This window comes from Ictidomys tridecemlineatus, chromosome 2 (genome assembly GCF_052094955.1).
Source record: "Ictidomys tridecemlineatus isolate mIctTri1 chromosome 2, mIctTri1.hap1, whole genome shotgun sequence".
In the NCBI taxonomy this organism is placed as follows: Eukaryota; Metazoa; Chordata; class Mammalia; order Rodentia; family Sciuridae; genus Ictidomys; species Ictidomys tridecemlineatus.
Genome location: NC_135478.1, coordinates 73,500,140 through 73,515,425, shown reverse-complemented (window position 1 = coordinate 73,515,425; position 15,286 = coordinate 73,500,140). Strand labels below are relative to the sequence as shown.

The window sequence follows — 15,286 nt, the reverse complement described above, 5'->3', positions numbered from 1 at the left end:
TTGATTTTATTTCTTGTGCTTTGGGAGTCTTGTTAAGGAAGTTGCATTAGGAGTCTTGATTAACTTTATTGCTTACTTTTTATTCTTTATTGGAGTGTCTGTTAAAAGTAAAATCATCCAATTGTAAGCAACTGAAAAGCACACAGGGTGGATCAAAAAAGTTCAGGCTGCCACCACTCATCCTCAAGCCCAGGAAGATGCAGGAAAAAGCCTAGAAGAGCAAGTTAAGGTGCCCCTAAGAGTACAAGGAATCTCTGAAAGGAAGAGGCAGCCAGAATTGGGTGTAATGGGCATACACACACCAGCCACCCCCAGGGCAGTACAGCCACACTTTGGTTGCTGCTTGGAGCACTCCAGGTTGGGAATGACACAAGATTGTCATAGAATAAGCACAGGGGACACCAAGGCCACAAGACAGGTAATGAAGAGCATAAAAGCAGGTTGTTAGGAAGTCCATTATAGGTTGTCAGTGACATCTACCATCACCTACCAGAATGTATCCATGGCTTCCTGTGAAGAGCTCTTTAGAAGCTGGAACACCCTTAGGAGATGATACCATGGGTCTAAGTACTACCATTCTTGGAAGTCTGAGTTCTCAGGAGCCCCTCCTCTAGCACCTAGCTTTTCATGATTCCAACGTCCTTCCTTGGTTCCTAGTCCTAGGAATGGGGACCAAGGGCAGGGCTTCTTGCAGTGATACTCTCTGTGATAATCTGGTTTGTCTGTATTTGGGGTTCACTAATACCTGGATACTAATTCTTTTTAATAAATGTTTTTAGTTGTAGATGAAAACATAGAATCTTTATTTATTTATATGTGGTGCTGAGGAACGAATCCAGTGCCTCACACATGCAAGGCAAGTACTTTACCACTGAGCTACAGTCCCAGCCCTGGATACTAATTCTTTATATTGAATTCTCTCTGTTAAAATAACTGGTGTGATACAATGGAGGTTTGTGTAACCATGTATAAATCCTACTGTTTGCTGTTACTGTGAAGCTGTCCTGGAAGACTAGTGCTTGTTAAAAGAAATCTTTCAAGTTTCCTTGACTTCAAAAACAACTAGTATGTCCTGTGAAACATCATCTTCATCCTGTAATAGTCTGCAATTCTAATTGGCTACTTAATATTTTTATTGCCTTGGTAATAGTTTTATATGGTGTTTGATATTTATGAGATTTCTTTAGTTAATCATATGGGTCAATGGGACAAAATTTTATCCCATACATATAATAGAACAATGTAATAAAAGCAATTATTCTTGGTTTCTTATTCACAGTCTTTTTTTTAGTACTGGGGATTGAACTGAGAGCCTCAGTTTAATCCCCAGTCTGCATGCTAGGATGCTATATTCTCAGCCTCCCTTTTAAAAAATTTTATTTTGAGATAGAATATGGCTATGTTGTATCTCAGTCTCCAGAGTAGCTGAGATTACAGGCACAATCATGCCCACCAGAATCTTTACTATTTTTAAAACACAGATAGTGTTTGCCAATTTTTTTTGGATTGTTTTCCTTCATGTAATTGATTTTTAGGAGCTCTTTATATATTGTGGATTTAGTCTCTTATTGGTTATATATGCTGCACCTGAGAATTATTGTCAAACACACCTGATGTTCTGCCTGTGCAGAGCTCCTCCTGGAGCCAGAGACTAGAACAAAACGAAAAAGATAAAAAGGGGCAAACCCAGAATGAGTCTTTATTCTAGACAGATTGGAGCACTCCAGGCTGGGAATGACACAAAATTGTCATAGAATAAGCACAGGGGACACCAAGGCCACAACACAGGTAATGAAGAGCATAAAAGCAGGAATCTTAGAAATACGATTCACTCAAGGAATCTTAGAAATACGAAGCAGCATATATTTTTGGGTCTCTGGTGGGGGCACAGGAAGTGTTTTTTTGGCCATCTGTTCCAGAATGTTGAAGATGACGCCATGGGCCTCCTGCCACAGCTCAGTATCCAGGAACGCTTCAATACGTCCACGCCATGCTGCAAGTCGTGGCCGTCCCACAAACACATCATAGCCAACAGCCACGGGCTGCGGGGACAAGGATGGGAAAGTTGTGAAGATACTGAGAACCCAGAGCTGGGAACACAGCACAGACGTAAGGGACATGATCCCTTCCCCAACCTCTACGTGAGGCCCAGGTCAGTGAAGTGAACCCCAGGGCCTGACAACAGCCAGAGTAACACCACCAAGCAGGAAGCAGAAGGTCAAGTTCTGGTCCCAGTTTAGCCAGAGATCCTCTCTGTGATTCTGGGCAAATCCTGGCTTTCCCCAGAACATATTATTTCTGACTTGTGGGAGTGGCAATAGAAAGAGTTCTGCCCTTAGCCACTGCTCTACTGGCCTATCTCCTACCTGTATCAGCTCCTCCAGCAACATGAGATCAGCCAGCGACACCTGCTGTCCCACAAGGAAGGGCTTGTCCCCCAGGAACTTGGACTCCAGTTGCTGCAGAGCGTGGTCCATATAGGTCCTGTTGCGATTCACCTTCTCCTCAGGCACCTGGATCCCAATAAGTGGTGCAAGCACCTGATGTGGAAGAGGTTGGGCTCAATGGTGACCTTTCCCCTTCCCAGTTCCCTGAAGGAGACTATCTCCAGATGGCTCTCCTTACCCGGATCCACAGGGGCACCCCAAAGATGCTTCGGATGTTGTCTGCATGCCAGCCCAGGTACTCTTGGATCTGAGAACGGGTCTGCAGGTCAGATGGGTACCAGTGGTCTGCTACCTGGTACTTACAGCTCAGGTAAATCAGGATGGCCGAGCTGGAAACAGGGATAGGAAGAGGGGCTGTAAGGACCCTGCCTCTGAACCTTTACCTCCCAGCTGCTTCCATCCCCCAGTGGGTCCTTGGGGCTTCTCTGCATTTGATGGATACTTCTGTCCTCACTCTTCCCTATTCCCACCTCTCTGATTTCTCCTTTTCTTCCTGACCCCTGCCCTCAAAATCCCTTCCTTCCTCTTTTTTTTTTTTTTTTTTTTTTAAGTTCTGGGGATTGAACCCAGGGCCTTGAACCCAGGGCCTTGTGCCTAGGCAAATGCTTTACCACAGAGCTACACCCCTAGCGCTTTCCTCCATCTCTCAGCCAGACTTGTTTGTCCTTTCAAAGACTTTTCTCTGGGACAAGTCTGGGCTGCTTCCTGCTTATCTCAGCATCTGCCCTATAAGGTAGAGGCTCTTGTTCTCCCTTTAGTATATGAGGAAACCAATGCTCCAGACAGTTAAATGAAATTATCCCAAGGCTTCACAGCTCAGACAACTGACTCTCTTGGCCCCTGGAATCCTGCATGGAGCAGGCACACAGTGGGCTTCCATGGAGGCTTTTGAATAGCCACACATGCATGGGTCAGCAATCAGAAGGGAAAGGATATTCTCAGGTTTCCTTGGACAGGTTCCTTAGCCATTGCTTTTTTTTTTTCCTGTGGGAGGGAAGTACTAGGGATTGAACCCAGGGGTGTTTAACCACTGAACAACATCCCCAGCACTTTTAATTTCTTATTTTGAGACAGGGTCTCACTGAGTTGCTTAGGGCCTCACTAAGTTGCTGAGGTTGGCTTTGAACTCATGATCTCAACCTCCCAAGTCACTGGGATTACAGGTATGTGCCACCATGCTCAGCAGCCATTATTTTCATAGTCCCCTGACCTCTTGTCCTCTTCCTGCATGATGGGAGAACCCAGCAGGAGCTATGCCTTCAAGCCCTGGCACTGGTCTCCAGAGCCAGCTTGGGCAGTCTGGGGCAGGGAATATCTGAAAAGTCTGGAGAGATCCTTTCCAGCTTCCATTTGTTGAACCTACTCTCTGTCCAACAGTGGACAAATGTCTCCTTGACCTCTTCTCCAATACCCCTCAGTCTGGGAGTGGAGAAGCACTAGGGACCAGCAGAGGAGGCTATAGACAGAAGCAGGGACAGGGTGGATCAGTCCCTAGTAACAGATCCTGCTCTCCCTCAACCTTTTCCCTCACTGCCCCACAGGGTCTGCAAGAGCCCACAAGAGGAGGGGTGGGAGAGGCTAGAAGGCTCAGGAATTAGGAGAGAGGGAAGGAGGATACCTTTCAGTCAGGATGAAGTCACCATCTTTGAGCACAGGCACCCTCTGCAGGCTGTTAATCTGCAAGAACTCCTTGCTGCAGTTCTGCCCTGAGGAAGAAGTTTAAAAAAAAAAAAAAACATGTTGGGGCTGGGGCAGGAATTGGACCCCTTACTCTCCCTCTTTCTCTCCAACCAAGGTCCTACTGGGGCTGGGTTGTAGCCAGAGGGCCTATAAGTCCCACCCCCCTTTCTGGGCCTCCTAGGCTGAGCCTGGTGCCCTGGGAATGAGGATGGCCTCCCTTCCCTGCCTTCCAGGGACAGCCAGGTGCTGTGGGTGCGTCAAGAAAAGTTATTTAGCAGGGATGGGGAGGTGATGGGTAAACAGGAGGGGCAGCACAGTGGGTGGCTCAGCTCTTCCAAGGCCTCAACGATTAAATGAGTGCCTTCAACATAGGAAATCTGAAAACTCCTGTGATTTTTCTCCCTACTCCACACAGGAGAAAGTATCCTCCTCCTCCTCCTTTGCAGCAGGGCAAGCTAAAGTTCAGAGAGGCTTGGACCTGTCCAAGGCCACTCAATAGCAGGCTGTGCTGCAGGAGAAGTGGCTGCTGTACAGTCTTGGAGGGTAGGGGGCGCTCAGGGAGGAGCCTGGCATTGGGCCTGTGGATGCACCCGGTCTGCAAACAAGCTGACAGTCGCTCCTGGGCCACCTTTGAAAATGTGCACCGTGCGCAGCTGGAAGGGGATGCCATTCTTCTTTGCGAAGATGAAGACAGCGCGGCAGGGCTGGGACAGCAGGTCCAGGTAGAGCTCCAGGCCCATGGCGGGGTTGGCGCGGACAGCGATGACAGCAAGGAAAACGGAGACAGTGTTCTGGAGCAGCAGGACAGGGAGACTCCGGGTGGCCCCCGACATATAAGGGCCCAGACCCCGCCCCTTTTGTCAGTGGAGGCGCATCCCGCTCCACCCAGGCAGTTGTCTACGCCCGCCCCGATTCTGTGTCAGGTCTGTCATTTCCCCGCCCGCTTGACCTCGCTCCGCCACCAGCCACCAGAATCCTGAAGAGGATCCATTCCGGGCGCTGGGCGAGGAAGGGAAGGCCCACTTCGGAGGGAGTTTCGTCTTGGGGATGCTGTGCAGTGACGTGGTGGGCGTGCGCTGGGGGACAGCAAGGCTTTGGATAGAGAGTAGCGGCTTTATTCCCCCCACTCCCGCCACCCCGAGTACCAGGGACCCAACCCCAGTTGCTAACCTCACCCTACCCTGGAAATGGAAATGGGCGCGCTCTGTCCTCCTGGAAAATCTCCAGGGCCCAGACTTTAGAGGTTACTTTCAGAATTTTGTTTCTGGATTCCGCAACGAAAGGAAGAATGGAGGCAAGGGGCGGGGAAATGTGTTCTTTCACTCCCAGCTGTCAGGTGTCGCTGGAAGGGATCTAAAGCTTATTCAGTCAGGAGTCACCTGTGCAGGTGTGTCCCAGCCTGGTGGAAACCTTGCCTTATGGAAGAACTTTCTACTTTCCATGGTTCCCCAGCAGAGCAGCTGTGCTCAGAAAGCTGGAGCACGGACAGGATGGGGTCAGGAAGACCAAGAAGCAGGGGACAGGCTGGAATGACTGCACAGGAACCTCTCCTTCCTGACTCTCCTCACCCCACCCTCCCATCTTCCCAGGGGACACAGTGATAGTACCCGGCTGGGCACTGATTTTAGCTGATTCTTTCTGAGTATCTTTTCCCCTCTGGTCAGTGACCCAAGTCAGGGATCAGAACACTTCCCTGGGAGTTGAGTTTTTTGTTTTTTGTTTGTTTGTTTGTTTTTTTCCTATTTGAGATCCTGTTCTCCCTATGCTCTCAGACTGGACTCTGTTTCAGCCTTCCAAATAGCTGGGACTGCAGGTGAACACTATATTGCCTGATTTACCCAGGAATTTTGAAATTGGAACTCAGGAGAAAGGCAGTCCCTTTGGAGAGATAACTGTGGGCTGGGGTAGCCTCCAATGACATTTCCAGAATTCACTGAGCAGGCTGGTCCCAGAGGGAGAAGCTAACACACAGAAAAAGAAACTTGGGAGTGAGGAGAAGGTTCTGACCGCAGTTCTTCCGGTGTCCTGTATACCTCTCCTCTCTTAGGATTGAATATTTACAGGAAATCCAATGTTTTTTCTTTTTTTTTTTTGGAGGGGGGGCTCTTTTTTGAGTCTAAACCAGTTGGCATTGAATTTCCACGGAAAATAATTCTGACAAACACAAAAAAAACTTCCAGGTGAAGCTTCAGAAGCTCTAATGGGCTATGGATTCATCTTGTGTGGAGGGAAGTTGGAAGAGTAAATGTGCCAAATAGAAGTTTATATCTACTAAAGGACCTGATTTGGTCCCAGAAGATTTTGAGAGTTTCCTGCATTAGTCCACTATCAGATTCTGATAGGCAGGCTCTCCTTGGGATGGTCACTTCTCATAATCAGACCTGCCTCATAAGCTGATGGGCCTCTGCATTCCTCTGGCCTCTGTCCACAATGATAGGACCTCCCACCTTCAGGCTCAGGTGCCTAATTATGCTTTACCCTTGGCCATCTGCCCCTGGCAAGGACTTCACTTGGCCACTTAGCTTGTCTCTTCTTAGTGTAACAGTAAAAACAAATGTGATTCCATTTTGTTTTGTACTCCATTCTGTAAAACAACCATGCCAAGTAGAAGGTTCATGACTAGGGCAAGATGTTCTTTTCCTTTTGCTACAGAAACCTTTAAGAACACAAAACTACCTAATGGGCATTGTTTCTGTAACTAGGGTCATGGGGCTCTGTTTCTGTAACTGGAGTGATTGGGCTAACTGTGTTTAGTTAGGCTTCCTGCTGCTTGACTGCACTCTTCTGCTTCTGTAACCTGGCTTGCTTGCATTGGCTAGACCCCCCGAACATCCCTTTTGCAGTTTTCAGGCTTATAAGGAGTGCCCTTGCAATTGTTCAAGGCTGATCATGGGAACAGCTTTATATTCTGGACAGTTGCACCAGTGTGCTTCAATAAAGGCTTGATTCGATTATACATGAGTGGCCTGGAAGTCAGTATGAAACCCCGGGACAAAGCTTCAACTATAACATTATGTTAGTCAACTTTTTGTTGCTGTGACCAAAATACCTAACAAAAGCAACTTAGAGGAGGAAAAGTTTATGTTGGCTCATAGTTTCAGACATTTCAGTCCATGGTTGGTTAATTCCATTGTTGTGGGCCTGAGGTGAAGTAGAACATCATGGTGGAAGTGTGTAGTGGAGGAAATCTCCTTGGCTTGTGAGACCTAGGAGGAAGAGGGAAAGAGAAGTAGGGGTCAGAAAGAAACCCTTCCAGAACATGCCCCCAATAGGCTATTTCTTTCTACTAGGTCCTACCTCTCAATAGTCCATTTAGCCATCAATGGATTGATTAATCCACTGAAGAAATTAGAGTCCTCATGACTCAATCATTCTGAACAAATGAGACTTTGGGGGACATTCCAGATTCAAACCATTAACATTCCTCTACCTTCAACCTCTTCCCCTCTATTGCCTTTGTAAAGGTCGGGCGAACATCAGAAGAAGAGACCACCAAGAGACTGTCTCATGCAACAGCAAAGGGTTTATTGGGGGTCCAGCATGCTGGGGCTCAGAGCTCGCTTGAATAGAGCAAAGAGCCCTGAGAACAGCTTAAGCAGAGCTTATATACTTTCCTTGGAGAGGGCAGGGAGGGAAGTTACATTCTGCAGTTTGGCAGTTGGGGACAGCACATTCTGGGAACATGATTAGCAAACAGTTCTCAAGATTATTAACCTTTCACCTTCTTTCCCCACTACAAATCTTGAGTCTTGACCTAAAAATCCTCTTGCTTTATCCTTGTCTTCCTTCTTATACACATTTTCTCCTGTTTATCAGGTGTCAGATGGCTTCATTGCAAGGTTATCAATATCTATGCATCACTCACCTGCCCCTTGCCCCCTGAAACTTGGTTCTGAGGCCTCAAACTCCAGAAATCTCTGAAGCCAGCAGCCTGAGGTGGTCTCTTGTGGCCAACTGCTGGCTGTCCCCTCACCTCTGGAGAGACTGGGGAGAAGGAAAAGCCTTGGCTAAGCCAGAAAGAGAAGAGAAGGGTGAAGGGGAGGGAATGCTAAAATCTAGACCTTAAATTCAAAGGCAGTGGTGTGCGACAGGGGAAGGTGATGTGACAATTACATGTCTTTGCTATGAACAATTGTTGAAGAGTGAAGCAGGGAAAGACATGGATTCTAGAAGAAGCTGGCACAGCACCCAACTAATGTAAGCAAGATGTCTTAGTCTGTCTTGTGCAGCTATAACAAAATGCTACCAACTGTGTAACTTATAATAATTTATTGGTTCACAGTTTCAGTGACTGAGAAGATCTAGGGATAGGCATCTGTCAAGGGCCTTCTTGCTGTATCATCCTATGACAAAAGTGGAAGGTCAAAGAGAGAGAGAGAGAGAGAGAGAGAGAGATAGAGACAGAGAGAGAGACAGAGAGAGAGAGAGAGAGAACAAGAGAGTGTGTGCAAGCGCAAGAAGTTGAAGTCATAGCTTCAAGTTCTTCTAGTATTTGTATTAATTTATTCTTAAGGGTTGTGTCTTCATAACCCAAATACCTCCCATCAGGCCCAACCTATCAGTGTTCTTCCATCAGGGATTAAGTTTTTAAACACATTTTTTGTGGGGGACAAAATCAAAACACATCAGAGGGAGGGACATCTCCTCCCTGTATATCCAGATCCTAATACCCTGTGTTAGTCAGCTTTGTGTTGATATGATCAAAATACCTGACAATAACAATTTTAGAGGAGGAAAACATTATTTGGGTTTCTGGTTTCAGATGTTGAGTCCATCTGGGCCAGTTCCATTGCTTCAGGCCAGGGGCAAGGCAGACCATGGCTGAAGGGCCTGGTGAACAGGGAGAAGCTGCTCAGCTCAGTGACCCACCTTCTCCAGTCACTCCCCACCTGCCTACAATTACTGCTCAGACCATTCACACCCAGGTAGGCTGATTAGGTTGCAGTTCTCACAATCCAATCATTTCATCCCCAAACATTCCTACACTAACATAGGAGCTTGGGGGGATACCTCATATCAAAGCCTAACACTCTGGAACCTGTGAATATTGCCTTTACACCTAAAGAGACTTTATGGAAGTGATTAAGGATACTGAGATAAAGATGAAATCCTAAATTATCTAATTGAGCCCTAAATTCAATCACAAGTGTTTTTTTTTCCAGTATTGAGGATTGAATCCTGGGGTGCTCTACCACTGAGCTACATTCTCAGACTTATTTATTTATTTATTTTTAATTTTGAGGGTCTCATTAAATTTCCTTAGCTGCTGAGGCAGGCCTCAAACTTGCTATCCTCCTGCCTCAGCCTCTGGAATCACTGGGATTATGTATGCTCCACCATGCCAGGCTGTAAGTGTCCTTATAAAAAGGAATCAGAGGGAAATTTGACACATAAGACGGGAGAAGATGGAAGCAGAGAGAGTTTTGAAGATGCTACATCGCTGGTTTTGAAAATGGAGGAAAGTGCTATAACCAAGGAATGCAACTCAAAAAACTGGAAAAAGTCAGAAAACCAATGCTTCCCTATTGCCTCTGGAAAGCAAGTGACCCTGCTGGCACCAGTGAAATAAATTAGACTTCTGGTCCCTAAAATTGTTAGGATTATAAATTCATGTTATTTTAGGCCACCAAGTGTGTGGTAATTTATCGTGCCAGCTACAGAGAAGTAACAAATTTTATCAACAGAAAATGGGCTACTGCTGTAAAAACAAATCAACAAACCCTTGTATGTAAGTATGGAATTGGGTGATGGGGAAAGGCTGGAAAAGATTTGAGGCCCTTAATAGAAAAAGCCTAAATTACCTTGTACAGACTATTAGTAGAAATATGAATGTTACAGCCTCTGCCTGGGAGGGTTCCAGAGGAGTGAGAAGCAGTAGAGAAAGCCTGTATTGCCTAGGGCATAAATAAGTCACCATAAGCAGACTATTGGTAGAAACATGAACACTAAAAACACAGCTGAGGGCTGGGGGTTTATTTCAGAGGAAAAGTGTTTGCCTAGCATGCACGAGGTCCTGGGTGGATCCCTGGCCTTGTTTTCTTTTTTTTTAATATTTATTTTTTAATTTTAGTTGGACACAATACCTTTATTTAATTTATTTATTTTTTATGTGGTGCTGAGGACTGAACCCAGGGCCTTGCACATGCTAGGAGAGTGCTCTACCACTGAGCCACAACCCCAGCCCTCTGGCCTTGTTTTCAAAAACAAAACAAACAAACAAAAAATATAAGGGCTCAGAACAAATGAGGAACATGTTTTTGGATGCTGGAGTAAAGGGAATCATTCCTTAGAAGGGGAACCTACATACAAGCAAAACTCTTAGCTTAATCGTGTCCTCTAGTTGTATGGGAGGCAGAAATTGAAATGATGAACTTGGATTTTTGGCTGAGGAGAGTTCCAAGAGAAATGTTGAAGATGCAGCTTCATTTCTTCTTGTTTATATACGAGATTTTTTTTTTTTAAAAAAAGATTAACTGAAGGAAAATCTATTAAGCAGAAGAAGAAGAAAAAGGAGAAAGAGGAGGACGAGGGGAGGAAGAATCAGAATCATTATTTGATGGGTTGCGAAATTTTTTTTTTAGTATTTATTTTTTAGTTATAGTTGAACACAATATCTTTCTTTATTTATTTTTATGTGGTGTTGGGGATCGAATCCAGGGCTTTGCCCATGCTAGGCAAATGCTCTAATGCTGAGCCACAACCCCAGCCCAGTTTGGGAAATTATCAGCCTGTCCAGATTGCAAAAATTAGGAAATTCACTATTTGGAAAGTAAATTCTATCCTGGGGTTCACTGAGGACTTTGATCCACAGGAACTCAGCCCCTCTGGGCTGTGTTTAAAATCTTGACTCTGTTGTTCATTATCTGTGTTACTTTCAATATATCATTAACTCCTCTAAATTCTGGTATCTCTTGCTGTCAAATGAAATGATAATTCCTACTCTCACAGATGTGTCATGAGGCATAATTTTCAAAATATCTGTAAAAATAACGAAACACATTGCCTGATTTGATGTCAGCTTCTTCATACCTTATTCTGATCAATATTTTGTGTGCCCTTTTTCCATATTGCTGTATAGTCTATTTATTTGTAATTTAAGTAGCTGCCCAGTGTTCTACCAAGGTGATGTATGACCTTGGTTTATTAATATTTAATTTATCATTATATTTGATTTCCTAAATAGGCACAGATTTATCCTCTGTCCTTTGTATGTGACACACATTATTTTCCTAACATGAGACCCCAGTGTCACTTTTCCTCATTGTTCTGGTAAGATTCACTCTATGTTCCTGGTTTAACAGTGCAACGTGGTAATGAGCAAAGGACGCTTCTAAGCTGTAGATGGGATGTGTCTGGAAATAGGCCATTTTCTGCCTGAGGGTCTCCAAGACCACCTCTGGGTTCAATGATTTCACACTGCTGACTTGTTCTCACAGTGGTTTGTACTCACATAGTCATACTTATGAGTATGTTTACCATAGCAAACAACTACAAGCAAAATCAGCAAAAAAGCAAAATAGCACCTGGAGCAAAGTACAGAGAACCAAGCACAAAGTTTCAAAGTCCTCTCCCATTGGAGTTACACAGGACATGCATAATTTCCCCAGCCACAAGAGTGATAACACATTCGAAATGATGCCAACTTGGGAATTTCTTTAGAGCCTTCTTGCCCAGAGTTTTAGCTAGGGGGGCCAGTCATGTAGACCCCTCTGCCTGACACATACTGAAACTCTAGAATCCCTAAAGGGGATTGCACAAATAATTTAGGCTTAATGAGACACTCCTTTATGTTAATTGTGAAAATCTAAGCTCCTAATCACTAGCCAACAGCCAACTTTCTAAGTGGGAATTCCAAGAAACTGTAGTTAGGCCTGTGAAGTTAACTCTTTTTCTGTACAATTCACTCTCTTAGCCCTTGGCCAAGGAATCTTTAAAGCAAAATTACTATCAGTAGGACTTCATTCAGCTAGGTGAGACTGTAGTGGCACCCCCTTTCTCCAAAGAAAAGTCTTACCGGGGCTTCTCCAGAAATCTCCATCATGGCTGATTTGGGGACTGTCCAAAAAAGTGTCTGCAAAAGAATTCAATATAGATAAACTTCCTATTTTTCATGTTGCCCTGTTTTACTTGGCCAGTGGCCAGGAAGATACCAGCACTCCAGGGGCTGGACACACCCTTACTAGTTTTTAGTCATGATAGTCAGGACCCACACACCATGGTACAATCCCCAAGGGTACATGAGGCCCCCTGGAAACACAGAGTGTACAAAGTTAATGCACTGGGCAAGCAGTGGGGCTCTTAGCCTTCCATGTTGGGGACTACTGACTGAGAGTTCTCTGTTCCCTCCAAATGATTCAGTTTAGTTCCTGATTTCTTAGGGACTAGTTGATATGATCAGTTCCAAATAGTTTTGATTGTTCATGGCATCAGTTCACCTTCTCATGAGTGTGGGTGACATCTGGAGCTGTTCTTCACGGGAAAAATGCAAGAGTTGGGGTATACATATCCATTTTTCATTGCACTAAAATTCAATACCTAAGGCTGAGTAACCTTATTAAGGAAAGAAGTTTATTTGGCTCATGGTGTTGTAGGGACAAATGAGGTAAGGCACCTAAGATAGCAGGAAACAGTTTTATTTGGCTGCAGCCAGGTTCAAAGGGCACAGCTTTTGCTGTAATCAATCAATACTCTGAACCCTGAGTTCAGATAGTTTCAGTGTTTTATACCCAGCATGTAAGGGGAGGGGCTCAGAAGTTCACAGTCTGCTGATGTTCACATAAAATTAGCTTTTCCTTTCACTGTTTTGGGCAAGTTAACTCTTCAAGGAAAACACCTGAGAAGGGGAGAGTTCTTCTCCCCTTTCTTTCCTCCCCCTGCCAGCTGTTACCTTGGAGCTCATTTGTAACTTATCTTAAAAATGTAGACATCTCTTTGAAGCTCAGCTTAAGGCCTGAGGCTTTGTTTGCACATTTCTTCAAAGTACTATACTGGATATGTTTGTGAAAAACTAGTAAGGGGGTGGGGGGTCCAGCATCTGGAATGCTGGTATCTTCTCAGCCAGTGGCCAGATAAATAGGGTGACATGAAAATAGAAAGTTTATTTACATTGAACTCTTTTACAGAGTCTCTTTTGCTTAATCTGGGTGAAGACTTCTCGAGAGGCCTAGTTAAGAGTTTTCAGTGGAGAAAGGGGGTGCCACTTTAATTCTCCCCTTTAATGATGCTCCCCATAATTTAATCCTTTAAATTTAAGAGCATCATTACCATTATCTTGGCTTAAAGCCTTATATAATGTCAAAACCTTAGTTCTTGTCATCCTTTCAACAGCAACTTCTATAGTGGACCCATTAGTTTTAATGCACAGTGGAGCCAAACATGGGAGCAATGAAGAGGTTAACAGCAGAATACCCACTATACCAGTTAAGCTTTTAAATCTACCAAGAGTTGAAAACCATCTCCCAAAAGCATGTTTGGGACACAAATTTTAATGCCCTTCTAGGTATGAACTAGCACATGTGCTAGTTCTCTTGTGTTGTTGGCTATATTCTTAACTGTTTGTCTATTGTCATCCATTTGGATGCAACAATCTGAGCTTTTGAACTCTCCACATATTTCTTTTTCCTCAGCCAGTAGGTAATCTAATGCCAAGCAATTTTGATAGTTAGTCACTCACATCTGGTCTATTGTGTGGCTAGGAGGTCAAAGGCTGTGGCAGTCTGATTAATAATAATTTTTAGTATAGCTTGTAAGTGAATAATTCTGTTTAACATGTAAATAGGAGTTCTATAGCTCCAACTGCCATTTTGTGCCCAGGTAGCTGTAGCATAAGTGGCAATAATCCTCTGGGGTGGCCAGTTACCTTCACCCCAAGATTGGTGACCTCCTAAATCAAGTTTCTTTCCAATGGACCTCTTTTGTCTTTCCAAACAGTCATCCATCCATTGCATTCCTCTGAAGGACAGGTCCTAAATATAAGTTCTACCACCTCTTGGTTATAGTGGATTGTCTTGACATATGGTTCACATGATATTTATGGTTGGAATAGGAGTAGGGCAGAATCCCTTATGGTTATCAAAGGAAACCAAACTAAATAATAGACGAACATTTTGGTTAGCATAGGTTAAACAGCATAAATTAACAAAGCCAAACTAATAACACCAAACAAATCCTAGAAAACTTATATAAGCAAGATAAAAAAGTATCAGTGAAATTTTGTTACCCAGAGTCCAGACAGTAGGAGTTACTGTTATCAAAACCATAGCAAAAACCAAACAGAGAACTATGTATATATCTAGAAGCAAGGGGTGGCAATGCATTACAATACAACTATCTTAAAGGTTGAAAGCATTCATTAGTCCTGGTGGGAAGTTTATCTTTCACTGTGCATTGATCAGCCAGTCCCTCCTGTGTAGCTGAAACAGGGCTGTAGTCTCCTCAAGCTTCAGCCCTGCGAAGACCAGTCTGGGGTGACTGGAGCAAGGCTGTTGCCCTTCTGATCCTCAAGCTTCTCTGGTGCTCCTTTTCCTTTGGGATGGTCAGCTTCAAGGGTGTAGCAGCATCTGGAGAGCACTCCCAGTCCGCAGCTGCAGGCATGAGTCTGGTGTAGTGAATCCAGGGACCTATCTCTGCAAACTTGACTGCAGTTGGGCTGGATAAAATAACATGGAAAGGGCCCTCCTAAAGAAGTTTAAGGGTTAAATATTCCATTTTTGACCCAGACTCAATCTCCAGGCTTGAAGGAGTGTGCATCTGCGGTCAAACTTACTGGAAATCTTTTTCTAACACATTGGTTGAAAACCTGTAAAGTTTTTCCTAAGGCCTGAAGCTGTCATCTCAGGTTAATTCTCCTATCTCTCTTAAGTCTTCCTGAAGTCCCCTAAGAAGAGAGGGGCCTCATGTACATTATCTCAGAAGAAAAGAATATAGTTCTCTTGGTGGGAATGGATCTAATCTTTAGCAGTGTAATAGGGAGAAGTTCATCACAATGTAATTTAGTCTCCTGACACAGCTTACTCAATTGAGCCTTAAAGTCCTGTTCATCCCTTTAACTTTACCAGAACTCTGCAGCCTATAGGCAGTATGTAACTTTCATCTGATATTTAAACTCTTGGTCAGTAATCATATCACTTCTTCCCAAAAGCTGGCCCCTTGTCTGAACC

At 44.4% G+C, this 15,286-nt stretch overlaps 1 protein-coding gene and 2 long non-coding RNA genes across 4 annotated transcripts; 1 reads left to right on the top strand and 2 right to left on the bottom strand.

Moving 5' to 3' along the window:
* Positions 1 to 1,671: 1,671 nt before the first annotated feature.
* LOC101964314 (glutathione S-transferase theta-2B) lies at positions 1,672 to 4,960 on the bottom strand. 2 transcript variants are annotated; one of them, XM_005334466.5, is made up of 5 exons: positions 4,756 to 4,960; positions 4,066 to 4,153; positions 2,626 to 2,776; positions 2,367 to 2,540; positions 1,672 to 2,042 (listed from the first exon to the last, which is right to left on the bottom strand). In XM_005334466.5, exons 1-5 carry the CDS (start codon positions 4,958 to 4,960, stop codon positions 1,833 to 1,835), a joined length of 828 nt encoding a protein of 275 aa, XP_005334523.2. In that variant the 3' UTR covers positions 1,672 to 1,832. The 2 variants fall into 2 exon arrangements, with proteins under 2 accessions (XP_005334523.2, XP_040145252.2); XM_040289318.2 differs by having other exon boundaries at positions 2,367 to 2,513.
* LOC144375163 (uncharacterized) lies at positions 2,772 to 7,083 on the top strand. Its single transcript, XR_013434642.1, has 2 exons — positions 2,772 to 3,610; positions 4,543 to 7,083. It is a non-coding gene; the product is annotated as an uncharacterized LOC144375163 (long non-coding RNA).
* Positions 7,084 to 7,190: 107 nt separating this feature from the next.
* Positions 7,191 to 7,794, bottom strand: LOC144375164 (uncharacterized). The gene is made up of 2 exons (XR_013434643.1): positions 7,425 to 7,794; positions 7,191 to 7,333 (listed from the first exon to the last, which is right to left on the bottom strand). It is a non-coding gene; the product is annotated as an uncharacterized LOC144375164 (long non-coding RNA).
* Positions 7,795 to 15,286: the final 7,492 nt, after the last annotated feature.